The sequence below is a fragment of the Apteryx mantelli genome, chromosome 4 (assembly GCF_036417845.1).
Source record: "Apteryx mantelli isolate bAptMan1 chromosome 4, bAptMan1.hap1, whole genome shotgun sequence".
Lineage (NCBI taxonomy): Eukaryota > Metazoa > Chordata > Aves > Apterygiformes > Apterygidae > Apteryx > Apteryx mantelli.
This window is the reverse complement of record NC_089981.1, coordinates 1,163,386-1,190,397: the sequence shown is the minus strand read 5'-3', so window position 1 is coordinate 1,190,397 and position 27,012 is coordinate 1,163,386. Positions and strand designations below refer to the sequence as shown.

At 44.3% G+C, this 27,012-nt stretch overlaps 1 protein-coding gene across 1 annotated transcript in view; it reads right to left on the bottom strand.

Annotated features, from left to right (window-relative positions):
* Positions 1-1,274: 1,274 nt before the first annotated feature.
* DAGLA (diacylglycerol lipase alpha) overlaps positions 1,275-27,012 on the bottom strand; it is a 38,240-nt gene continuing 12,502 nt past the window's right edge. The window contains exons 7-20 of the mRNA XM_067295376.1: positions 24,783-24,917; positions 24,034-24,111; positions 22,636-22,760; positions 21,280-21,436; positions 20,872-20,955; positions 20,672-20,749; positions 16,414-16,494; positions 13,989-14,131; positions 12,260-12,328; positions 11,116-11,188; positions 9,797-9,993; positions 9,311-9,440; positions 8,066-8,247; positions 1,275-5,508 (exon numbers count right to left, since the gene is read on the bottom strand). Coding sequence (XP_067151477.1) covers positions 4,581-5,508; positions 8,066-8,247; positions 9,311-9,440; positions 9,797-9,993; positions 11,116-11,188; positions 12,260-12,328; positions 13,989-14,131; positions 16,414-16,494; positions 20,672-20,749; positions 20,872-20,955; positions 21,280-21,436; positions 22,636-22,760; positions 24,034-24,111; positions 24,783-24,917 — 2,460 coding nt within the window. The 3' untranslated portion in view covers positions 1,275-4,580. The remainder of the gene's footprint in view (positions 5,509-8,065; positions 8,248-9,310; positions 9,441-9,796; positions 9,994-11,115; positions 11,189-12,259; positions 12,329-13,988; positions 14,132-16,413; positions 16,495-20,671; positions 20,750-20,871; positions 20,956-21,279; positions 21,437-22,635; positions 22,761-24,033; positions 24,112-24,782; positions 24,918-27,012) is intronic.

Genomic DNA, 27,012 nt, shown 5'->3' with positions numbered 1-27,012 from the left:
ATCAAGACACAAATCCAGGGAAGATAGACAATGACAGGAATCCCATTCCACTGTGTTTTGAGTCATTATGAGAATATGGGGGATAGTTGTGCAAGTGGTGCTACCAAGGGTGTGGACGGAGACACCATCATCCTGAGATGGAGTAGCCAAGAAGACAGATAAGGTAGCTCCTGATTACACAACAGGAATAGAGAGGAGAGAAATAAAGAAAGATCAAAGGGTGGTAACTTCAGAAGAAAATGCATTTCCAAATGGATAGGACAGCTCCACAGAGGAGAGGGAAGAACATTAAGTGTTGGAGAAGAGATGTCTTTCTGTTCCGCATTTGTACACACGGCACAGCAGGATCCTGTCTATGTGCTTGGCACTGCTGCAATTAAAACAACAATAAAAGCAGTATTATTGAGGTAGAAGAGCTACCAAAAACAAAGTTAGCCAGCACTACATGCTCAGGACTCAATACCAGAATATTATCGATGGGAATATTTTCTTCCGCTTTGGACATACTCAAAATGTTTAGAGTGCAGCCTACAGATGTGAAAAACGGAGCAACATCAAATCCATCACATCTGGCGAGAGCATTTAGGGAAGGGTCAGAGGCCCTTCCTCACTAAGCTGATGGATGCAGTTAAACACGCACCTAAGTTAAGGGCCTCCCATGTTGCCCCAAATGTTTCAAGGCTTCAGGACTACATCCCACTACAGTCTGCTGAGGATGTCACCAACAAACACGTGATGACAACTGCCACATCCCATCCTTACACAGTTAACTGAAACCTGCCTGCCTGGAAGGTTGGGGAAAGAACAGAGAAAACCCTGCTAGAGCCTTTGACAAAGCTGCATCAGCGTACAGGGTTTCACTTACTATGCTTTAATTTTAAGGTGCACAAAGTCCAGTCTCTGCCCTCCAGGAACTGGATGCCCTCAGTTCCACTCCTTTATCCAGTAGCTCTAAATTGCGATTTAAGCATATGCCAATGAACCGGGTGAACTGTTGGTTGCTTAGCTGAGGTCCAGTGTGTCAGGTACCACAAACTGCACTTCCAGCACTGCCTCTGTGGGGTGTAACGTCCCATTGAAATATTAAGGGAGCTTCTAAACGTTAAAAGGCACAAAGTGGCTGCATAACGGCTTGAGAGTAGGAATCGGCAGCCAAGTGGTTAAGAAACCTGAAGAAGCTTCATGTTTCCCAAGACAGCTACACCTCAGAGTGGAAGAAGGGCAGAGAAAGTAGGCAACAGTATGCAGTATGAATGAAAGAGGTAGCTACAGTCTTAGCATTTATTTTTAACTTTTCAGATATGCTCTTCCAGGATGGAATACAACACCAGCCTGTGCAAATGCTCCTATAGCACAGAAATTATGAGAATGAAGACGCACAAAGACATTTAAAGCAGAAATGCAAAAAAACATGGATTTACATTGTGAGGGCCAGCAACTGGGAACCGACCTGTTTGTCAGGAGAGAACAGTGGAAAATGGTGATTACCCATAATATGATGCAATAAGAACCTTAACTAAATGGGCTCTTTTGCACCTTTACTGCCTTGGTCTATGGCAAGCCGGGTCACAAGCAGAAGGCATTTCCAGGCTTTTCAGAAGAAGCCCAATAATCACAGAGCGCAAACAAAGCAAAAAATGCAGCATGCCAGGCTGTTTCCTGATACAGCTGGTCAGGGCAAGGTAGCTGCGTTCCCCCACAACACAGTTCCAATGGCACAGAGAAGGGAAACAGCCATGCACAGGATCATGTATGCCAGGAAATAATGGAGTTACACCCAGATCAGAAGTGACTTTCTAGTGCAATTAGTGCAATCCGTTAAACATGATCAGGTCACTACTAAAACAATAACTCTTTCCTAACAGGGAGGAATCCACCTTCCTTGCTTTGAGTCAACTCCCACCTCCCTTGTGCAGGGCACCAGTAGTTCCACCTAGTCTCAGAGAGAGCCATCTCCTCATACCTAACTGCCAGGGATTGAGATGCTCCTTTCATTAATGTTTGTAAAGTGCTTTGCAGATATAAAGCTCTACCTAAGTGCTAAGTGTTATTACTACTCACTTTCTGCCAATGTTTAAGGGCAGAAATGAACTCCTTTTCCTCACTCTACCAAAATGTCAGCAGCTTGCATCAGGAGGTGAGCTAGCCTGCTAGTCTCAGTCTCCGAACTACCTTTTCTCCCTCAAAACTATCCAGCTTACTGTATGCATTCCTGGACATCACCTTTTTAGTCTTTCTTGGGTATCTGCAGCAATTCAGCCTTACCCTGTGTCTGCAATAGTGGATGATCTCATGGCACTTACACAGCTGTTCTATATGAGTTCCTGAACCACAGAAGCTCTCAGCAAGGGGAATACAACACACTGCTCTTTTCTGAAGGACCTACAAAAAAAGAGTAACTTTTTGTTGCTCAGAATGGAATGCATTGTCTTTTACAAAGTACTTAGAATCCAGAGAGGCTTATTCCCTTCAATTCAAGAAGTTATAGAAGAGGTCGCATTTTGAATCTAAACCACAGGGACAATATTTTACTGCCTGCTTGACAAAGCCCCTGCACTTCTAGAGGTCCTGTAATTTGTAAGGAGTAGAGGATACAGTATCCTACATTGAACTGTTACAAGGGACATCAGCACTTGGACACAAAGTCCAGTTCAGCATTTCTATGCACCTGCTGAAGTCATTTACGTCAATGCACAAAGGATATAAAGTGCTACTGTTCTGATGCGATGGTATTCGATACCACTCTTGCTCTGTTCGTACAGCACCCAGGACATCAGAGTCCAGATCCATGGCCAGGGCTTCTAGTTACTACTTGATGAACACAGCTAGAGGCTACGGATAACAAGATCCCAGGTAGTACTCGTGAATGGTTGGACTAAGCTCATGGGAAGCACCGCATCCTCCCACAACGGAAATACTACAGTAAAGGAGGAGGGAGGAGGACAATAACATGGGTACAACGAGAAAGTTAATCAGGAATTTCTTTTCCAGTGAGGGAGGTCAGAGCTCCCGCGAGACCAATTGGTAATTCTGCTGCGCTTTGAGTGCATTTTGTCAGTTAAAGGATTTCTGCAGGTCATGGTATGTTTGACTTTCCAGATAGGTAGTTTCTCTCCTGCCTCCATCGTTGGAAAACTCCTGCCCTATGACAGCTCTGCTAGGCTACTCTGGGCACAGAGGCTCCGCACAGCAGCGCTCAGGTAGTTTTACCAGCGACATGGTTGGGCTACGTAACGCGTTGTCGTGCAACGGGGAGGCAGAGAAGGGAGGCCGGGTGAGGGATGCATGCAAGCTTCCCCTAGACTTAGATCCAAGGGGTTCTCCCATCACCGTACCCCCACTTTAAAAACAGGGGACTTGCAATTGTACCAACGTCTGCCCATCCTCTCTCCCCTAAATCCCCAGACGGAATGGCACAGGAAGGAGAGAATGAACATGCTTTTCGCTTAGGGAAAGCTTTCCTATTTGCTTAATAAATACCTTCCAAAAAGCTTAGCAGCTCTGTAAACATACAAGAGATTTCAATACTTAGTAGAAGTTCATCTTTTCCCTGAACTCTCAACGACAGAGGCTGGCACTGATCTGTGATTACTACATACGGGTGGTGCGAGGACCCAGAAGGGTCCAGCGGAGGCTCCCAGGCTCCACAGGGGCCTGGCAAATAATGCTGGGTGCTGACAAGCCTTTTAAATGTTGAAGTTGATCCATCCATGCGGCTCTGAGATGAGAATCCCGTCAGTCCTGCGGGAACGTTGCCAGCTCAGAGTAGTCCAGGGAACTGTGAAGTGACAACGGTGACATCCAGGAGAACTCCTTCTGGCAAAGGAGGGAATGCGGCAAAGGGCTTTGGCTCTCCAGAACACAGTTTCCTTTCCTCTCAGAAGAAGCCTGGTGGTCACTGAACACAGAAATACTAAAGGGAGTGAAAACACAATGCCAGCCTGATTGTTGCTGTGCCTGGCCAGGGAAGGGGAGACTGCATTTAGGGAGAATACAGCCCCAATGGCTTTAAAACGGGAGAGTGTCCTACAAAAACAATCCCCATGGAAGTGTGACGAATTGGATCTTGGGCCAGATCCAACATGTTAGTGCAATAGGGCCCAAAGTCTCAATCCGCTCATTTCCAAAACCATTGAAAATAGTACCAGGGAGGTGATCTGGTCCCCTTGCTTCTGTCTATCCAACCTTCAAGCTTCAGAGAATCCACTTCTTCACCCCAAAGGATTCCCTGAAGCAGGATATCTCACTCCCACACCTCAGCAGGTGCCCTGGGGCAAGCAATCTGCCCCTTAATAGAAACCAGACAGGCTAAGGTAGGGAAATTGCATCTACCTTCAGTGACTTAGACCCTCTTAGTGTAGCAGGCATTGTGAGGCAATGCTTCTTCTCCCAAATAAAAGCATGGGACCCGAGCACAATCCATCCTCCAGACACCACTGTGCTGCACTGTGGCACCCCAGAAAGAATGTTTCCAGGTGTCTCCTCCGACCTGAACTGCCCAATGACCAGCTCTTCCAAGTATTATCGCAGCACTCAGTCTATGGGATCAGCTCGCAGAGCCGCACCCCTTTACCCCTGCACTAGAGGGCCGAAATCATGAGGTCCTCCTGCTTGGCAGGGCTGGTTACGTGCCCAGAGGGGGTGGAAGTCCGGATTTTGTCAGTGGCCAGGCACTCCTGGCTGCTCACACCTGTGGGAGTGATGTCCATGAGTTCTCCGGATGAACTAAGGGGGAAGGAGGGTGAGACAGAGATGCCCGACGAAGGATCTGTTGAGCCTGCAAACAACCTTGGAGGCTTTGGGACTAAGTTGGGCTCATATTGTGCCCTTAACAGGATCTCCTGATCACTGACAGACTTGGGCATCTCTGCAAAGTCACTGGAGCTGTCTGACACCATCATGCAGTAGATGTCCTGGAAGGAGCTGCTTTTGCTATCCAAATTAAAGAGGCTGTCTATGAACTCAGCAAACTCCAGTACTTGTGGACTGGGAACATCAGTGAGACGTCCATTCTGGAGCGAAAGCTCCTCACGAGGGGCTAAAGAAACATGGTCCCCTTCACTGCTGGCCCCCTCCTCACTGCAGCGTCGCTGCGGGGTAGTACCACCGCTGTTGAGCACAGTGTCTGGGGCCTGAGTCTCCTGGGAGTGCTTGGAAAGGCTATCAGCAGCCAGCAGCTCTGTCCGCGAGCTGAGGGAGGGGTTCTCCTCAGGGATAGCAGGGTCTATATAAAAGCAGTGTGTCTCATCCTTCTCCATGACAGCATGGAGGCTGGGGGAGCCCCGGATGCTCCGAAAACCAGAGGAGCGCCTTGAATCAAAGCTGTAGATGGATTCATTATCAGAGAGGCTCTCCATGGTCGCTAGAGGGGCACGACGGTCCTGCAGCTCCACAGACAGACGTTCCTTTGTATCCAGGAGGAGAAGCTCCACAGGGTCTTTCTGCACAGGAGAAAGTGCCTTTGTCTCATAAAACCCCTCCAAGCTAATTTCAGAATGGGACTTGCTCCTGCAAAGAGAAACAGGGACAACATGGGTTTGCATCACTCCTTAGAGAACCACAAGCTCTCAGAATAGCCAGAGGAACCGAGTCTTGGGCACAGACTTCCTGTGCACACTGAGGGCACACATCACTTCTCTGACCAGAGCCATCTCATACAACCGCAGGAGACACCTCTTTCATTTCTCCCTCCTCCCAGCTGAAAGCTAACCCCCTACCGAACACTTCTACACCTACCCCCCCACATCTAACTCCCATATTAATAGAGAGGCTTGAGGTATGAGACACTGAAGGACAGGCTTACACTTAACCTATGACTGTTTTCTCCTTCTTCTCATTCTCTGAACCGTTCCAGTCTCACGCCCTTCCCAACTTCTCCCTGCTGGCAATCCCTACCTTACTATCAAAAAGTGCCAGGAGACTATGTTACAGCATGGTCTGTGACCAACTCAGCTACCGTTTCCAATGGCAGACTTTAAATAGGTAAAAGAGCAATTTACTCAGCTTATTTAAGACAAGTAAAGATCTTTAGAAAGACTCCAGTCACACTAAGACTTCTATGGATCAGGAAGGCTCCTCCTGATATAGGGTCAAAGATACAGAAAAAGAACTTCCCACACCAAGCCTACACAAAACTTGAGATTACTGGCAGTCAGAAAGTGACTGCCCTAAAACCAGAAACTTGAGAAATATCTGGGACAAGAACCTGGGCTTAGGAAAGGACTGCTGCAGCTGCCAAAAGGCACAGGACAATTGATGTATAGGGAAAGGCTTTTAATTTAAGCCAATATTTGATCCAGCTGTTATTTCAATAGAGCAGACTGTAAAATGCGCACGGCTGGCCTTGCTAAGGTATGTGAACAGGTTTCACGAACCCCCAAAAGAGGGAATCTGACACAGTAACTGGTTCCAGTCTTGAATTAAGCACAACCAAGTTACAACTCTTCCTTCTCTAATATCTCCCCAAAGCCTCTTTGCCCTCTCCCTCTCCTCCTTTCCCTTTCACATCTCACAAGAATCCCCCTCTGCTTTCACTCACCTCAAGATGAAGCAGTTCCTTAGGCTACTTCACTCCAGGGTTTGCTCTGGCTATGACATGGAAACCACTCTCTTCCTCCCTGCTGCTTGACCTAATCCATCTTCTTGGACTTACTGGAGCCTTCACAAACATGAGCTGCTCCCTCCTCTTGCCGTTTCAGTGCTGTGGTTCTGCTCCTGTCTAAGCTCTCCTTTGCTGTCTCTGGCCATCACTCACTCACTCTGTGACAAGAACCTTATCATTTTCATATTATTTACTGTCTTCTCCCTCATCTTTCCTTTAAATTTACACCTCACTCATGTTACCTCAAGGATACTCAGCTGTGCATCGCTTTCAGCACAGACCATCTCATCCTGCCTTTTCCCACATCCTACTCAGACACTGCACAGCTTCTCTTTCAGTCTCTTTACCCAAAATCTCCAAAGCAGAAGAGATTCCCTCGCAAAGAAACAAGCCTCTCACCACAGTGTCATCTTCTGTTTCCACCCATGAATCCCATTTGCCATCTCCAGCTATGGACCATCTTCCTTCTCATCTTCTCACACCTGTTCTGTCTGTAAATTTGCCTTATATTGCGCACTTCTGTACTGAAAGTCATGTGCTCTATCTTACAACTTTGAAACATATCTTTGTCCATACTTTTATATCTATTTTCTCTGCCTCTTGCAAATCTGTGGTCTCCTTCACTACCTCAAACATTATCTGAAAACGTGCAAGGAGTTCTGCCATTTGGAGAGGAGAGCTGTTTACATCTACTAGAAAGAACGAGCTCTTCCTCACACCAATTCTTTGTATATCCGCTAGATGTACTACCCAGCCTCCACCTTATGGTCTTTGCCAGCATATTTATGTCACTGCTCACTGGCCAGTGGTCTAGCTTTCATAAAATAACCCCTGCAGGAACACTTTCAGAACATGCCTTTCTCCCTTGCTTGCTTTCCACTGGACTGAGCTTCCGGCTCTTGTCCTTCACAAACGGAACACCAGTCGCTTTCCCCTCACACTGACATTGCCTTCATTCTTGTCCCATACTGCTGGCCCAGACACCTGTATCTACGTTCCCAGATTCTCCTGTTTATAATATTCCACAAGTCACATATCATAAAGAAGCATTAAGTGCGCATATTTCCTGGTAAGCTTAGGGCATCTGCTGCTTTTGAGAATCACCCCACAGGGTATCTTTGAGCACATAATTCACACAGGAAAATGGAGATTTCGCTGCAAGACTGCAAGCTTTGGTTTTGTGGTTTCAGGGAAAATCCTAGTAGTCTTGATAAATGGAAAAGAAGGTTTCCATACTTTCTCTTCTAGGTCCTCCTGACCTTGCTGCATCAACGTATTCTTCAGCAAGACAAAGGTTCTTTTTTCCTCTAACATGGCCAAGACATACTGAAGCTAAGTAAAAGTCCCACACAGGCAGGCCTTGGATCTGTCCCTCCCACAAATGTTGATTGCAATGCCCCAAGAGGAAGAGGACCCACACCCAGAGCCAGTAAGCCTCTTAAGAAATCAAAGATATATCCTTACTTAATACTGCTGTTCCTTCTGTCCACTGTTACGGCTCCAGTTCCAATCTGTACTGAGGGTCCGCTAGGCAAGGGTTGACTCTGGAAGATCAACTCTGGCGTTAGATCCACTTCTGTAGGACTCACCATTACTTTGGCTGCAGAAAGTAAAGCTGTTTTCCCCTTGTTGTAATTCTCCAGGACCTATTCAAAGTGAGCAAAGGAACAGTAGCGCTTTACTGGAGATAGCAGTTTTGCTGTTCTCAGCTCAGGACTTTCATGAAACTGCTAAATTTGCCCATTTGTTTCTTATCAATGCCTTCTGCAAGCACGGAGCAAGATCTTGAAATAAAGGATTATACTGACTAACTTTGACACCATCTACCCTGTCAGAATGCCCTACTGGGAAATCAGCATTGGAAAGGTGACCAAAGATGCTGCCAGAAGCAGCCTCAAGACCCCAGCAGGACAGAGTCTTGACTAAATCTACGTGGCAGAGCTGCATGGCTTAGACATTCTGCAAGCTTAATACATAAGCTTAATCACCCCGCGGTGTAACAGAAGGGCTGCAGCAGCAGGCTGTAAGACTTTTGAAAGCCCCCTCCAGCCCTGCTGCCGCACAAACAGATGTCTAGTTCTATCACAACTCACTAGATTCCACCTGAAGCACAACCTGGAACGAGCAGGTTCTGAGAGAAGGAACCAAACACCACCCCAACCTCACATAACTGTGGCATGATATTTGGAAAGGGGGCCTAGTTTAGGACACTGGTATTGGGATGAAGATCTACATTCAATTTCCAGATCTCATTAAATTTGACACTAATAGCTTGTGCAAGACTGGTCCAGAGCACAGTCTTCTCCCCCTCTCCACAAAATAAATGGTATTAGGTGTTTAAATAGCCAGCTCTGTTGGGCAAAGACCACCTATTTTGTGTTCATGAAGGCCTGTGACAAGGCACCAGTTTTAGTTAGGGCATCTAAGTGCTTTTGCAGTAAGAATTAATAAAACTGGACCCCACCAGGGAGGCTTCCTGACTTTCCAACACACATGCAGAGCTTTTGCTTGGCACTGAGAAGCCTAACCAGCTCATATGCTTAAATCACCACACCCCTTGTCCATTTGCAACTATAAACTCGTCTCATCAGTACTGTCATGCCAAGCCTTTCCTGACCAAACCATGACTTCTCGTGCATTCAAGTCAAAGACCATGTTGTCCCACTGAATGACCCCTCCCAACCCCTTGACCCTAATTCTCAGTGTTACCTTGTTGAGCCCTTCCATGACCACATATGGGAGGTGTTCATGCAACATCGCTGGTGAGATGATCACTTCATTAAATGCCTTATTGTCACCCCAGATAGCAAAGTAAGTGGGATCCTCTTGCTCACAGCAACTAGAAGAGGAGTTGGGATCCAAACAGAGGGGAAAATGGGGAGCAAGGGATGAAAGAGCAGGCCAGTATTTTGGCATGCAAAAGTGAGAAACAAGAGGTTACAGAGACAGAAAAAGCAACAAGAGGAAAAAGAGAGAAAGGAGATATTACGGTACACATGCTACTGCCATTGCTCCAGAAGTCTGCACCAGTGATATGAGTATCTTCCCATCCTCACAGCACAGACATAGTCACCATAGGACAGTGGGAAAAAAATCAACTCCCTCACAGATGGAGTCATCTACTGGGGAGTCTTTTCCAAAAGTAAATTTTCATCCCCATCCACGGACTGGCTTCACAACTCTGCACGCACTCACCAGCATTGCTCTGCAGGATGATTGTGTACCACGTGGATGATGCGGCCAGGTGGGTAGAGTGGTGTGCTTGCAGACAGGGCAATAGTTAGATCACTGGGATGGGTCCAGAGGCGATTACTGGTTACCGAATTCTCTTCCGTCTCTTCAGGGAGCTCTGACTTTGGTATGCACTTTGTAGCACCCACGATGATTCGCCACTGTCCAACACAAGAACGGGGAGGGACAAAATGGAGAAAAGGGAAGGATTCAGAGGAAAGCAAACCATCTCACCAGAGACTGTTCGGTAGGTTTATTTAAACTGAATACCTGAAGAGAATGGGGCTTGTGCCCTTGGTTCCTTAATCATGTACCCTAAGAGAGAGATAACTCTGCCCAGAAAGAAAAGTTGTTTCTTCCTCCTTTCCTCCCCCAATTTTAACCTTAAAAACAGCAAAATCTTGTCTTTCCTCTTTTTGCTGGAAGCTTTCTTAGAGTTAGGGATCTAGAGCAAGGACATTTTTGTCCCCCAAATGATAACTTACCAAATCTTCCAAAATAAACAAAGTAGACGAAATCTGAATTTTTGATGTTTAAAAATAAGCAACAGACTATAGAACATAACCAGACAAAAATTCCCTTTAGGCCCTTCTTTACGCACTAAAACAAATCCCAAAAAACAAAAACCCACCAAAAGCCCCTAAGTCAAACCACAAAAAAAAAAAAACATAAAATGCTAACAAGAAAAATAAATGTAAGCTCACTTTTCTCCCTCTACAGATCATTTTTATAATATTTTACCCCTGAAAATCTTAAAATCTTACGGCTTTTCTGTCTCAATGCGACAGTCAAGAAGCCTGAGCAGTAACAACTTTACATACCTATCTCGGAAATGTTAACAAGCTGCTTATCCTAGAACAACACTATCCAGACAGCACACAGCTGTGCCTATATAAACTCACAATTGCTGTACTTCCAAGACTGTTACCATTTGTTACCGACAAGAAAAAGCTACAGCTGGAGCACAGACTTCAAAACAAGCTCAGGTGGGAGAATTGCCTGCTCAGTTGTTTTAGGCCTGTGACACTGAACTTACAGCATGTGAACCAGAATCATCACACAGAACTACGATCATTGGGCTGCAGAGTATGGCCCTAAGCTCTGACTTCTCTAGCTGCCTTCCAGCTCTTGCCATCACTCCTACAGTTACCTAGACAGTAGTCACAGTGGACCTGAGGAGACCTGGGGGCCAGAGAAGTCTGCAGTATTGCTGTGACACTAAGAAAATTTACCATCGCTGTTCAGGGACTTACGTTCAGGTGTTTGTTCATCTTCATTCTTACCTTTGGTTTGTTACTTCTCTGAAGAACATCAAGTAGCTGACGGCGAAACCCCTCTAGCTGTGAGAGACCAATCCTGAAAGAGAGAGGAAGAAGCGTTTACAACGGCTGGACAGGGAACTGCTGACAGGTAACAGAGGATAGTAAGGACACACAGCATGGAAGAACAAGGAACTATGCTACAAGAGATACTACAAGAATGCAACAACGCCATAATGCAGATGGCTTCAGAGATGAGGTGTGACATCACCAGGGAAAAGAGGTCACAGGAAACCAATGCAACAATAAACAAGTATGAAATGCAGTAACACAATCAGAGTAGTGAACACAGGTACGAGAGAGGTCAATGAACAGATAAAGAGGGAGATGATACAGGGGTGCAATCACAGAAACAAGCAAGCAGGAAATGATTCAAGTATAGGATGCCACAGAACAAATAAACCAGGAAGATGGTGCAGAGCTATATGACACCACTAAACAGATTACTCGATGGACAAGGTTTTGTCCTACAGGTTACCAACAGGCATACTCAAGTAGTACTGTAGTACTTTTCCTCCACTGAACTCTACATGCCTAAGAAATGGCACCATTTATCTGAGATCACACAACAAGGCAGAGGTGAAAATAAAACCCAGGTTGCCTGGCTCCTAGTCCAATGCCCCATTCAGGGGAACGTATCCTGGGAGGTGATGAGAGGTGAGAAATGTCAAGACACAAGAAATTAGGGAGCTGGTTCAGAGATGAGAGATGATATGGAACAGGTAATCAGGGACAAACAGTATAAAATATGAGCTGACAGCATAACTAGTTTGGGGCAGAGGGTGAAGAAAGCTGATGTAACACAGGCAACCAGGGAGATGGTACAGACATGTCAGATACTGCAATGCATATATTTATAGAGAAAGGATATTCACCTTTTTCTTTCATACAGGCAACTGAGAGACAGGGGAGGGATATGCTCACACAAAGGTGTGTGAAACACCAATATAGGTGTCTACATAAAAGATACAGCAATACAGGTAACTAGGGAGACAAGTAAGAAGCACACAAGGACAGGTAAATGAGGAAACTGGAGAGAGAGATGATCTGAGGGTTTCTGAGAGGAAACAGGTGACTTGTCAAGGAATTCAGAGGCTTCTGAACTTGCCTGGGCACTAGATCTTTGCCAAGCACGACTGCGGTCACAAACTCTTTTGAATACTCCATGGCATCCTCGCTGGAAGAGAAACAGGACCAAGAGGAAGCAAACGGTTTCACTGGCAGCAAACTGCACTCCATTCCCAATTTCTGTCACTGGCCTCTGAGAGACTCCCAGACTTGAACCTGATCAAACAAACAATCTAAACTGCTCAAAGCCTTTGGGACTTGCACCCTGTTAAGGCAAGGCTGAAATTCACATCCCATGCCCCAAGAAACGTTACTCCTTAATGGTATAGTGGACCCTTCCTACAGCTAGAATAGCTCCTTCCTTCCTTTCTTCCTTCCTTGCATATGGCTCTGAATATACTTGGAAAAGGAACTCTATGCCTCATAGTGATTTTCCTATAGTTTGGGAATGGCCAGGACACAAGAAAAGAAGGAAGAAAAGAATACTACATGCTCCTGAGACTACTCTAAAAAGATACTGTAGAACTAAGATGGCCACTTTCTGCAGCAACCTTAGCACCAAGATGAGAGGGAATTACGGCTTCCACCCTATGATCTGGTTCTTCACCAGACAGCTACCTTCCTAGAGACCTTCCTCTGAAGAGCCACCACAGGTAGAGGCCAGCATCACTGACCTAGAGATGATCCTGGGAATGACATACAGTGCAATAAAGATGAGATGTGTGGCAGTCAGAGGCACCTCCTTGAACTCTGAGACAGTTGAGGTGACACAGCACAGCTTGGCATGAGCTATCCAGGGATCTCAGGAGGGGAAGCTCTGAACAGAAAGCTATAAAACTCTAAGGGAACATTCTGCAGAACAACTCTTCTAGAGCAACAGATGACTGGGAATTGCTATCATAACAGGGCATGCTAATGTCCAGATTCATTAGCAGGATGGTTAAAATCCCCTGGCTGGTGCAGGAGCACGATGCAGTAGCTATCACAAGGGGCTTCTCGCAACACATAGCTGCTTTCAAGTGCCCCCACGGTGTCTGTCATGACTAGAAAGACTTTATGTCACTCCATGGCGGTCAAGAGGGATGTTTTTACTTGGCTGCTATGGAATTAACTTAACTGGCAGGTCTGTTCAAATTTACAGGAGGAATTCACTTTACCTCTCTGCAGACATATCTGAGGTAGTCACCCTAGATTCCTCCTACAGCCAAAGGAGAGAAACAAACACCAGAGAAGCACAGTCCATCTGACCTATGTTAGGCATCCACTTCAGGATGAGAGAAATCACACCCTGGAAGTGCCTATTTCTTTCTGTCAGCTGCAAAAGGAGTCCAAACAACTAGATCTGATGCAGACATCTATTTTTGGTCAAACATCTCCTATTCTGTATTCTATTCACAGTGGATGGGGAGAGGACACACTGGCACTGTGCAGAGAACAATAAGGAAGGAAATCACACCCTGTTCACTTCCAGCCTCTCAACTTGCATTTTCCACTAATCAGGGTAAAATTAGAGCTTTAGCCAGATGACTGAGTCACAAACCTGAATATTTGGGAGAGTGGCCGTCTGCCATCATAACCTAAGCTCCAGACTACAACACAGAGCAAAGGCCGCCAACAGCCCTCAGCTCCTACAACCTGTCACTCTCTTTTCCTATATGCTCCTCAAGGCAGAGACCGTCTTTGACTATCCAAGAAAACATCATAAACAGGATCTGATCCTGCTACCACTACACACCCTCCCTCATCAGACCTCCTGTACCAACACCTACCTCAGCAGCCCACCTGGGGGAGAATATGCAAAGCACTTCAGTGACGGGTACTGTGGACGCAAGAGGAAGGACAGGATGGCAGCTGTGCCAGCCCCTAGAGAATGACCAACCACAATCAGGCCATAGTGTTTTGTCCCTCTGCCCTGAAAACAAAAAACAAAACAAGAAATTAAGATCAGACTGAAAGAAAACTCCACAACAAACCCCAAAATCGGTCCCTTCCCCCGAGCTGCTGAGTTTTTCCCTATACATTAGCACTCCACACTCCTGCTAACCAACTTCTCAACCAATGGAAACCAGTGATAGTATGTTAAATTCTGAAATGGGAGCAGAGTTCTGATTTACACTGGCTAGTCTATGCCACAGGGGCAGCCCAAGCACATTCAGTTCCTGCTCCGCAATAGCCCCACATGTTCTGAAGGGACACTGGAACTCATTCTCTTTTGGAAGTCTCTCCCACATCTCCATCTGTCAGTTTTTAACCTATTAGGTCTTTCCTGAAAGAAAGAAAGAAAGAAAGAAAGAAAGAAAGAAAAAAAAGTGGGGGGAGGGGGAGGAGATGTGTCCTCAAACTGTTTGGGTTATTTGGGAATTGATATATGCCTTTTGCTCCTCCTCAGATATGAAAGCCTTCTGATAAAACCTGAGTCCAGGTTCACAAATCTGAGCTCTCCTTTATTCTGGAAATGATGATTTGCTCTCATTAATTTCATTCCTTGGGCATGCTGAAAAACAGAAATCTTAACTTGCAGTTTGAACAGTAATCATCTGAAGTCTAGATGTTCGCAACAGTCAGCAGACTTAACTAATTCAGGGACAACGCTAATCTCTGAAGTTTAGTACTGTTCTTGATAATCAGAGGCTGGAGTGTTAGGCATGGCTCAAACCCTAGAAGTTTACTAAAACAATGTTTCAGAAGCCTGAGTCTTGTTTCTCTGCAAGATCACAGAGCAGTGCCAGCACCCTATAGGTTTTATATAGGGATAGAGAATCATCACACTCCAAGACCTCAGGTCATCACAACGGTGGCCATAATTGAATCTCTGCATATGATGAGAAATCAAACATAGAATAAAAGACCAAATTACATGAATGAAAGTTCTATCATTGTGTTGTTTTTCTTCTCAAGGCACCTCTAAGTCACTATGACACCTATTACAGTCAGTGATGTGAACACCAGGGGAGAATTACACTATATAAACCTCACTTGTTATTCTTTTTTCCTGAACATCTGCTGCTCGCAACGGTCAGAAACAATGTACTGAGCTAGATGAACCTTTGGTATGACCTGGGACAGCATTTACGCCCTGTTCATTCCGCTACTTTGGATCTTTCTGAGTTTCTCTTTCTGAGTTTCAGACAATATTTCATTTTCTGCACAAAAGCCTGTTTCTCCATGTCCTATTAACTGAGCTCTCTCTCCATCCTTGTGTGGATCAGGTCCAGTTAGTTACACTATTCCACAGCAATTAAAAATTGGCCCAACCATATGTAATGCTAGCTTTGAACAGAACACGTGATATGTACTAGCACACACAGAAGACAAGCAAAGTATAGAGCTATGTCACTATATCCTTGCCAGTCAGGTAGCAATTGAGCTCTAGAGCACATCAGGAAAAATTCCCCCTGAGTAACAGCTCACTCAACAAGACCAGTTTTCATTTTCTGGGCAGAGAGGAATAAAGCACCATATAAAGAAGTCAGATGTCTATGCATCTCTCTGTACATCTACCCAACATTACAAGGCAGACACTTCAGTGTTAACTTAAGACACTTAAGTTTCAGGGAGCAATTAAGCCATTCATCCCCCTTATCCTTTTCTCTCTCCCTTCTGTTATTGCTAATTTCCTATAGGCACTGCTCAGGTTAAGGCATTCTTCAGGCACGAGAAGATGACAGCTGTCTGACAGCGGGAAACCAGTCCGTTCAGAAAAGCCTTCTCCAACCAGGCATAGACTGTACTACTACTGACACACATGCTAAGGTAAGCTTCTTCAGAACATCTCTCTTGGGTTCTCCTATAGCTCTCTCCATCACAAGAAATACAGACACACAGTCAGCATGGAATCCCATTACTGTCTCCAAAGAGAGTCTCTACAGATAAGGGATTTTAGTTCCTATTGATTTGTTTTTAGTGTTCCCTAAAACACCATTGCCACCAGATGGGACTTGTTTTAGCTTTGCCTGAGAACAAACTCAACAGCTCCACAGGACTTTTGGGTAGAAGGCTTCAAAATAAAAAAGCCTTGGAGGAATAAGTAACTAGTTGTCCCCCTGGCAATCAAGAGAGATAGGAATTGGAAGGAAGCTTTGAGAAATTAGTACAACAGATTGAGGAACATGGAGATGAAGTTTTAACACCAGTGGTTTAGGGAAATCTCATCTTCTGTATAGCTTGCAAGGATAGAAGAAAACTAATGTTCACCAGGTCTCGTCCAAAGGCTTGAGAAAGCACCATCTCTTGTTCCAATTTCTTCTTAATGTACTCAGCAGAGAGCACCATTCCCTGAAGACAGACATGAAGACAGAGAACAGAATGTGAACAGCTGCATATCAGGCCTAAACCAACAGGCACCATACTACCTGAACGCTATGCTACGCAAGCTACAGAGCGCCACACAGCATGCGTCACGGTTGAGCAAGAATACCGACTCCATCAGGCACACGTCTTGGCTCACTTATTAGCAGAGCCATGAACTATTTGGGAGTAACAATAGTTCTAAAGTTATGACAATACTCAAAGGCCCTATTCCTGGACTCACTGTATAGTCTGGGGGGAAAAAAAATAAAAAAAAAAATCACTTCTTAAACATAATGTTGTGTATCTGGTAGTTCAGCTCATGCTGAGAGCTGTGGTAGAGCAGAGAACTTTGATTTCTGGCAGTGTCAGTGTCTTAACTACAAAACTCTACACTTTCATTTAAATCTATGAATGAAAACATGAACTAGCCTAACAAGTTTACAGAGAACCACTACAAACACCAAGACCCTACTGGAGGGAAAAAATGGCAGAACTATCTGTAGAGGAAGGAGTTACTGGTAACTGGAGAAGGCAGCAGATTAAGTGGACTCAGCTGTCCAAAGACATTAGTTGCAAATTACTGGAGGCTTTTCTTTGACAGAAACTAAGAACTGCTAGAAGATGGGAAAGGAACTGATAGTCTGGTTTTAAACATCTATCATCTCTCTGGTGTCTGCTGCATTTGAAGATTCTCAGTCTAAGTACACTGATTACAGATGCAGTTGGTCTCTGTTATAAACAAGCACTAGAATTTGGTCTGTTGCATAAATTCTTGGTTACCCCTTTGTTATAGTTTAATTCAGTGGTAGGAAAGCCTGAACTGCAAAGGCTGAAAAACAGTAATGTAATCCAGGATAAACATGGGTAAACAGAAACCAGCTACTTCCAATTTGCTCAATTCAGACTTCAAATAATTCACGCTGCCTGGGCTGGCCAAAAAACAGGAAAGTTTATCTACTCTGCTATTTTCAATTATGCCTTTCCATGAAAACATTTAAATACAAAATGAACATTACTGAGCACTGTTTAATCTCAGACATAAAAGGAATTCACGATCCTCACAAAAAGGAAAGAAATGGGTGATTTTCAAAGTCTTCGATATCAAACATATTATCAAGCCAATCTGACCACTGAAGAAAAACAGCAGAACACAGGTGATTTTGCTGAGCCTGTAAACGGGACATTTGTAATGCTATCATCACTATCAAAAAGCAGATGTCATAATATTTCATGTCTGTGCTCAGACCTTTCAGTAGCCAGTTGGCTTCAGCTGCATTTAGAACAGTCTCCATTTCCAACTCTAATAAAAAACGAACGGTAGACTACTTATATAAATTTCTAACATGGATTTAGAATCCTATTTTTGTAAAGCATGACCTGAATCCATGGTAATGTTTAGCAACGGACTGTTAGACCTTGATAATGATAATACACTATAATATAAACAGTGATTTTAAAATCATGGAATCAGAGTTTCATCACTGCAAAGTTGCACTTCCGCTCTCTGTTAAAGTGGATACTGTTTTATAAATTTCAAAAGAAAAAAAAAAAATCTGGACTTAATTTTAAAACCTCACATGTAGATGACCAGAGGGATTGGAGATCTATGGAAAGGGAGAAGGAAATATTCTGTATTGCTTTGCAGTTTTAAGGCACAAAACTTCTCTGCAATATTTGAAAAACAAAGCATTCTTTTTGTATAATATCACTTCAGTTCTCTCCAGCATGGAAAGTCTTCAGGCTTCCTTGCACACAGGTGTGAATACCCACAGAGGGCTCTATTTGGCAGAGATAATAAAAAAAAAAGTTATTAAAAGTTATTGCTAGTACTAGCTTCTATCAAATGGGTGAAAGCTGTTATCACGGCTGAGCTTTCAAGCTTTCAGGGCACCCTTTTAGCAGCTGCTTGCCGTCACTTTGGCTGGCCCACCGCCGCAACATAAGCCTCCATTACATCATCATTTTAGTAGTTTAGTTCTGTACAAGTTCAATAGAATTAAGTATGGATTTAGGGCCTGGACTTGTAATTATTTTTAAATTAACTTTGTTATAAATATCAGTGGATTTTTTTTTAAAAACAGGGAGGCTAAGATTTTTTTTTTTTGTAGTTAATTTCCCCTCCAAATTGTGACAGTCCCCTGTTTTTAGGCATACCAACCCATAAACCTTAGTTACAGTTATGCTTTATGGCCCCAAATAGCTCACAGACCTAATAAACGTTAACTGAGGCATTAACGGTAACCCAAACACTCCAACATTTCCAGCTGTAGTAGTGGTGGAGCGATAAGTTGGCTCATGTAATGTAAACACCAAGAGTTTTAATTTGCAGAATGTCTGATCAACACCGCAGGAAGCAGAATGACAGGCTGGCTCCGCAGGTGGAGTTAACAGGCGATTTCAGCTTGCTGGGTATGCAGGACAGAATCAGCATGAAAAATAATAAAAATCAAACAACTTACAGGAAGCTCCCAAATGGCCAAGTACTTTTCTCCAAATTAAATGCAAGTGCTAGCAAAACATTTCATTTATTTTTGTATTAAAATTGACTTATGGACATTAAAAATGCATTAAGACAGACATTTTAAAATTCTATTATCTCCATTAGTCTCCCCCAGGAATCAACAGTACATTATTGTCTAATGATTAATTTTGAAAATACTTTAAAATAAAGCTATATCTGCATACTAATAACAATAGAAAAGGAAATAATGAAAAGTCCAAATAAAAACTCAGTATAGAACAAAAGGGAATGGTCTGATAATATGTTTCAGATAAATTACTGGCATATGAATATTCCCACTTAAAGATCAAAATAAAATCTTTAACTTCTGCAAATATCTATTATTAGTTTTTGTACACATTTAAAAATAGAACTGGTTCCCATTACTTTCCTTTGGTTTCTTTTTACCTTTTTTTACTTCGTACAAACTGTTTATCATAACGATTGTGCAAAGGCATTTTGAACTAAAGGAATTAGTTCAAAAACAAGTGGCATGAGCTTTGACAGTTGACAGCGCTTAAAAATTGTTAAAAAGAAATAAAGGTTTACATATTTAAATATAAATTATGTGATAAAATACTGCCTCATTTATCTGTGTTTCCTTACTATGTACCACTTAACTGCTACACTGATTCATTTGGGGGGAAATATAAAAGGGATACTAATTATCACAGCAGCAGGAACACAACATTGTTTCCAAAAAGGGCTCATTTCTGGAAGACCGTCCGAGATCAAAATCCTTCAAGAAAGAACGGAGAGTCTCAGTGGTCACTCCCGCCCCCAAAGGGAACCACTTCGTTATCAGGCTCGTATCCAGCTAAGCATTTCAGCATGGGGTTATCAGCTGCTAATACTCCACTTTATAAAGCAGAGTTTACATTAAAGCACCGAGGAGGAGGGGGGTGGCGTTTGGGCAGGACATCAGGAATGAAGCAGGAGCTCCCAGCTCATGGCTCCCACTGAGTTAGGAGCTCCAGGCGCTGCCCTGAAGGGACCCTGACCAGATGATCAGCAGCCTCTTGCTTCCCTGAGAGGCGGCGTTTCCCAGCCACCGCTAACTTCGGACACACGCAACCTCCAGTTTCTATTTTTCTTTCCCAGGCTGTCAAATTCCTGATAATCTTAAAGCTCAGCACGTGTGTCGTTACTTTGCTGGACTGGGGCAAAGGTGAGCTCTGTACTAAACTGATTTAGTCAGCCCAGTCCCGATCACTAAGACAGACACGTAGCATCAGTCTAATTACACAGATGCAAGTCCTGCCCCTATCCTTTTATGAGGTTCAACGACTATGCCATTGCAACAGATTTTTCTTAAACACACTGTCAGGATTTCATGGCAAATTCTGAAAAGGTCATTGGAAGAAAAAGTAACTTCAGCGCCACAGTACTTTTGTTCTAGGGTTCTACAAATTCCTTTTGCAGTTCTTTTTTCACTAATTGTCTAGTGGTTTGGGTTTTTTTTAATTACAGACATAGTGGTTTCAACTGTTGCAATTTAAGGATTGTTTTTACTCTTATAGCCATTTCACTGCAACCATATAACACCCTTCCTGAGAGCACCTCAAGCAATTAAGACTACTAAAGTTTTTTGTTTGTTTGTTTGTCTTTTTTGTCTATACTTAAAAAGTCAAGACATAAGAATAGGAAGTGGTTTCTACTTACTTTGTGTCCCAGCCACGTTCCATGGTGACCCTCAACTGGAAGGCGTTCTGCATCCCCAGTTAGGTCAGTCAAGGCATCCTGGAAGAAAGAATTCAGCATGTTTCGAACAACAGGTCAAACACCAAGAGCAAGTCAGGAAGGTCTCAGATTGAGATTGCTAAGGGCCCAGGGTATTTGAGGCCACTACACAGTGCACTTACTTTTGGAGACAGAGTTCCTCGGATACTGATGACCACCTTCTTTTTATCATGATCCACAGCAACATAGAAAGGAGTTTCATAAACCTGGAAAAGATCCACTACTGTAACACATTGGTGAGGCATTCCAGCTTACTTATTCTCCTACTCAGGGAAAAGCAGGCAGAGCAGCATGACAAACTATGCCTTAGAGGGAAGGACTGCACTGAATGAGCTCTGATTTTTGGCAGTAGCAAATACTTCTGTCCAAAGGGCAGAATTTCTTGGCAGAGACTGGAGAAGGGGCTCCAGGGTCAGGAAAAGGCTTAGGTTACCTTCTTTGCACCACTACACCTGAAAGCACGCAGACCCAGTAACGAGGGGCCACAGGAACGTGCCCCAAATACGAAAGGGCTTGCAGACTCTCCTCACCGCATCGTGACAAGAAGTGTAAACAATGTCCACTGAGGTCATGTTCTCATCCAAGAAGTGCCGCCGGATGGCAATGGCATTGCAGCCACAGCAGTTATCCTCCTCAATGGTGACACTAGGTGCATAGCGGGGACGCGAGGGACAGAGACAGCAACATCTGCAGAAGTAAAAAGAAAATTGCTTTGTGGAAAAGAGAGGAATGTGGGAGAGACCCTGCATGCCACACACAGGCCTTATCTCAACACCAGCGATTTCCCCTCACTTTTAGGTGTTCTTGCGCAAAACAGGACACAAAACTTGTTTCAGCATCAAAAAAAGGCACTGGGATGGGCTGCAGTTTTCCTTCTGAGCACCAGAGAGAGCTACAGTGCAATAAGTCTCCAAGTAATCACTGCATGATGGGGTTGGGATCTCTCCTCAGGGGATGCTATGCTTAATAGCACGGTCCTAAATTGCTTCAATACACAAAGCAGCTAGCATTTATTGAGCTCTACATCTATTTTTTAGCATTAATTATAACAAAACAACAAAACAGTTCTAGAATCATTCCAGAACAGAAAAGGAAGCTTAAATTTTCTTTGCTTCCCACATGAGACACTTCATACATAAAAGCATCTCAAAAGGTAACATATTCTTCCCAATATACAAGCAACTTATGTGCTGAATCTAACTGTAAAAAGTTCGATCCCAAACAGAATCTGGTGACAGAATTATGATGGCTGGAGGGAAACATTTAAAACGACAGTGCAATCCTGAACTGAACTATGGTATTACTACCACAAGGTAAGCAATATATAGCATGGCAGAAAAAACCCAATCAGTCAGAGAGAACACAGCACAAACTGCAGCCAAGTCTTGCTGATGCTCCAATAAAGACCCAAATGCCAACTCCCTGCATATCTGGGTTTGCTGATAAATCTGATTACTGAGCACCAAGCAGCTACTTCGACTCAGTGTGAATATAGTCTTATGCCAGATGAGTTTTCTCTGCTGGCTGTTCAAACTGTACAGGACTGGCATGATATTTAGTGCACCAGAGATGAGAGAGCATAAGATGGCCTAGTTTATTTAACAGGGTAAGCAGATAAGCAACTGTAAGAAAGAAGGGCTGAGGAAAAAGACATGGGAGTAGGAAAGGTTTGGAAAGTGACTGAGCAAGAGAGATGGAAAGAAAGAATGAGAAAGGAAAAGGAGAAAGAGAGGAAAAAAGCAGAGGAGAAAAGGAGGAGAAAAATAGAAGAGGGATGAAAAGAGAGCAAACTGATAAAAGAGTGGAATTCTAAAGTGGGTGAAAAACAGAAGGGAAAAAGGAAAAAGTAAGAGAAGGGAGAGCAAACAGACAGGACAGCCACTCACGAGCAGGATCTGGCCAGGCGACAGAGTCCACATGTGGGCTTCCTCATCAGGTACATGGGCCAGCCATAGGCAGCCAGGGCAAACAGCATGTAGTAACACACCTCTTTATACCGCTGCATCTCTTGCTGAAAGAGACGAGAGACTCACTAAAGGCCTGATACTCTTCTAGATGGTGAGTTTTTCTACCATTTCCCTTTTCCCATCACAGTTAGAGAAGCGCGCCCTTTTTTTTTCCTGAAAGTCATCCTTCTCTCTCACCGCCACCAGAACAGCAGACACTGACTGCACTTCCAGGGCACTACTGGAGAGCAAGCTGGTTACACTGAGCTAGATCCTCCCCCTCCTAAGAACAGCTGTGCCAAATTTTGTGAGCGGAGGGGCCAAGCTTAACAAAGCCAGAAAACAGTTACGGAGACATCCTCCTCTGTATACCAAAAAGCATTCTGCAAGGGAAGGCCATGCCCTGTGGGTTTTGTTCTGCCCTACCCTAGCTGAGGAGAGGAGAAACTAGTCTAAGTCTCAAGAAGATGAGCTCCCTAAACGTACTGCTTCCACATAGTTGCAGGCCATAAGATGCCCAGAGAGAAGACTGTAAAGCCACTAAGCCAGTCTGGGACCATATGCCTCCGTGCTGTCTTCTATAAGCCACGTTGATCTCTCTCCCCACATACGCCTATTCAGAATAAGAGATAGTCTGAACGCAAGCAGGATGTCAGCATTAAATGCAGCACAGTAGAGCACAGCCACAAGCAGGTTAATCACAGAATCACCTCGGATCAGAGAGGCTTGGATTTGGTCAGCCTCTCTCTTGCAGCAGTTATCATCTAATCAAGGGGGAAGAAAACAAGCTTGCCCAATGAAGGGCTGCAGTGACAACATGGAGCCAGGAGAAAAGCCAGGCTTAATTTACACAGAACAGAACAGACCACAGCCATTTTCATTTTCAGAACCGCCGAGAGAATCGGCGCCAGGGAGGAAGGCTCCATCGCACTCCAGCTCCCTGCTCTAGTCAAGACGGAGCCCAGAACGTCAGGCTTCATGAGCGCTGCTGGTGGTACCTCCATATGGAGCTCTGCATGACACTCCTGCAGCACTGAACTCATACCTCTGGCTTTGGAGAAACCTCACGCTACCTTTCCCCTTCTGAGGGGAAATAGTACTACCTCCCTCAAAGTGGAGGACAGAGACAAATAACGCTTTAGAAGTGCTCTGAAGTCCAAAAAAGCCTCCAGGAGAGCTAGCATTGTTATTATAATCTGCTGTTATAATCCTTCATTTCTTTAACTATTACAGAAAAGAGGCAGGGGCAGAGAGGAGGAAAAGGGAAAACACAGAAAAAGATGACAGGCTACGTGGGGAAGCATGGTGAGTTCACAAGATCACAGTCCAGTAACTTACCGCATTTTTCAGGTCCAGATATTTTGTGTTCCTGGTCACTGGCATCCCAGACAGAAAAGCTAAAATGTCATTGTTTGCCTGTAAGTCACAAACATACATAAAAATTCTTCTCCATGCCACCAAGACAAAATTTATGCCTGAGAAACAGAAAGCACTATGTAACCCAGGACAAGATAGCTTGCAAGTATCTTGATCTGTTTCCTGATCTGGTTCTGATTTCTACCTCATCTGAGCACTGGCATCTGAACCCCACCTCTGAATATAACCTCTTCTACTGGGTTGGCAATTTGCAAATCTCAATGCCAGTAACTGCTTGGAAATTTAGGAATTTTTCCCTAAAGTTCCTCCCGTAGTTTCGTCCAGATGATGGAGTCGTCTTTACATAACTAGAAGGGGGAGGAGTAATCTCTCCATTCACTTTCAAGTAACTGCCCCCTTCTTTAAGGCTGTTGGCGCATTTGGGGTCAAGAACACAATCCATATGCATCACCTGCCTAGAAAAGAGGACAGGTTTCATGATTGACTCAGTGTCAGCTGGACCCTTTGCAAGCCTCAGAAAAGTTGCTTGAAAAGGTCGGTATTTTTATTTCACAGCTTAGTGACTGGCAATAGCCCACCGCACAACAGAAACAAGGTGGGCAGAGATGTGTAGCTCTCACACCATGAGTCACAGAAGAGCAGCAGGTAAGTCAGAGGCCAAATGAGATACCCACCGCCTCGGTGCAAAGCGACGTGCCCCCTCCACCCACCTCATCCAGCACAGCATTGCGTTTTGCCCGCTGCCGTTGGCGCAGAAGAACCAGGCCTGCAATGATGTCAGATGGGACGATGTCAAGGTCTCGAAAAAACTCAGCAAAAAGGTAGGCGATTTCAGAGTAGGCGTCCTGCAAAAATCCAGCGAGATAAGGGTTTAGGAGGAGGAGTTTGGTTGTGGGGAACCTCAAAACAGGACACAGAATGAGAATCAGTGCGGCAGTGATGGCCTCATTTCTGTAGCTCTGTCTCCAAAACATCCAAGAGATTCCTTCAGGGAATACCATTTCTGGTCTAATCATTTTAATATATCTTATTTATTTTATATAGTCACACTCAGAGGCCTCAGCTGAGACTGAACTTATACTATGCTGGGTGCTTCTGCGTGGACAAGCAGACAAACACTACAACAAAATAGAAAAGACAAACAAAAAGGGAGAGAAAGGAACTATTTTCACCTCCGTATTGCAAATAAGAGGGAGTAAGCAGACAACTGAACACAAATTCCAATCCAGTGTCGTCTCAGAGTCCTTCCTCCTCAAAAGCAATTTCATTTGAACAAAGGTTATTCAGAAAAAAAGAAAAGCACATAGTCTGCCCTACTTAACAACCTCTTTAATTCCGTAACTCAGTCCTGGGATCATTTGCCCCATACTTAAGTCAGATCTCACTGTCCCAGGCACATGACAGAGAAAGTGGGCACTGTTTGAAGCCTGTCACTGGATAGTCGCTGTAGCTGTTTATTGCCCACCATCACCCTGTTTGCTCCATGACTTCAAAGAGTTAACCACCACAGACAGCTGCTACATGTGGCAGCTCTTGGTCCTGAAGGAATTGACAGAGTTATCAAGCTTTTCCAAGTTTATCTTCAACCATGCCCAGCCTCATCCAGATGCAAGCAAAAGGGCCTTGAAGAAGAAAACTCGGAAAAGGGGATCTCTGAGCCACTAAATGCAGAGTTCCCAGCAGAGAAGGAGACCAGTCCAAAAAAAAACATTGCAGAGGGACAGAAGTGGAAGTGACCTGAGAGAGGATGAACACAAAGGCTGTAAAGCAGAGTGATAAACTGGAAGCAGGTTTTGAGGAGCAATGTTATTTTCCATTTGGCTCTGTCCTACAAAAAAAGCATAAGACCTGAAATGAGAATGGTTTGGAAGGATGGAGACTGAATAGACTCTGAGATAGAGCACGTGGTCATTGCTTGGACAAGCAAGCTTAAGGACAAGGGTGACCCAGAGGTTGGACCAACAAAAAGTGGGACTGAGCAAGTGCTGTAGTACACAAATGGTCCGTATTTTGACTGTTGCCATCACCCATCCTTTTCTCTGAAGGTTTGTCATAGCCTTATTCTGACCTTTCAGCTCCTGTTTTCATAGCATCCTTTACTCAGCACCTTAAGTCACAAATGTGACTGTACATGCGACTGGAGTCTGTCTGGACAAACTCTGGGCTGTGTGCTAGAAGAAAGGTCTTCAGGACAGGATATCTCTCTCTCTCCCTTTTGACAGGTTTTCAAGAAAGTAAATTTGTTCTTTCCCTAGAAGAGTCTTGGAGGAAATGAGCTACATTCTTCTCTCTGACAAAATCCTGGAGTGCAAGATTATTTCCTGCCATTTTTCACTTGTCTGCAGTAGCCAGCAGAATCATCATTAAGAATGGGGCTTCAGGTGCCAACACTGCGGGTTTCCATAACAGCTATACCTTTGAAGAGCAAATTGACTGGCACCAGCCTCTTCTACAATATTACAACCGCACTATCCTCAAAGTGCTGACCCCATAAATTCTAGCACAGTTTCTTGAACGTGCAGGAAATGCAAAAGGGCTCCAAGTAAAAGATGACAAACTCCCGTAAACCCAAAATAATGACACCACTTAATAGTCTGATCAAAGTGAAGGCCATAAAGTTCAATGTGTATTTCTTGCTCGGAAGGAAGAGTTTCTGCTGGAGCTCCCGATATTATATTGTGGGATTGATTGTGACATTTTGCCACAAACCCTGGAGGCTCTGGGGCCTGGCAGAACCTACGGGGACGTAGCGCTGTGTAGGTCACTCCAAACACGTAACAGCAGATTCTTGCCCTGATGCCACATCCACTCTGCAGAATCTTATTTGCCAGCCAAAGGAATGATCATCCTCCGCTAGAACGTTTTTTTCCATGAAGCCTGGGAGAGGCAGCAATGGATTCATTTTTGATCCATTACATATGCATTCATTCCACACACTGC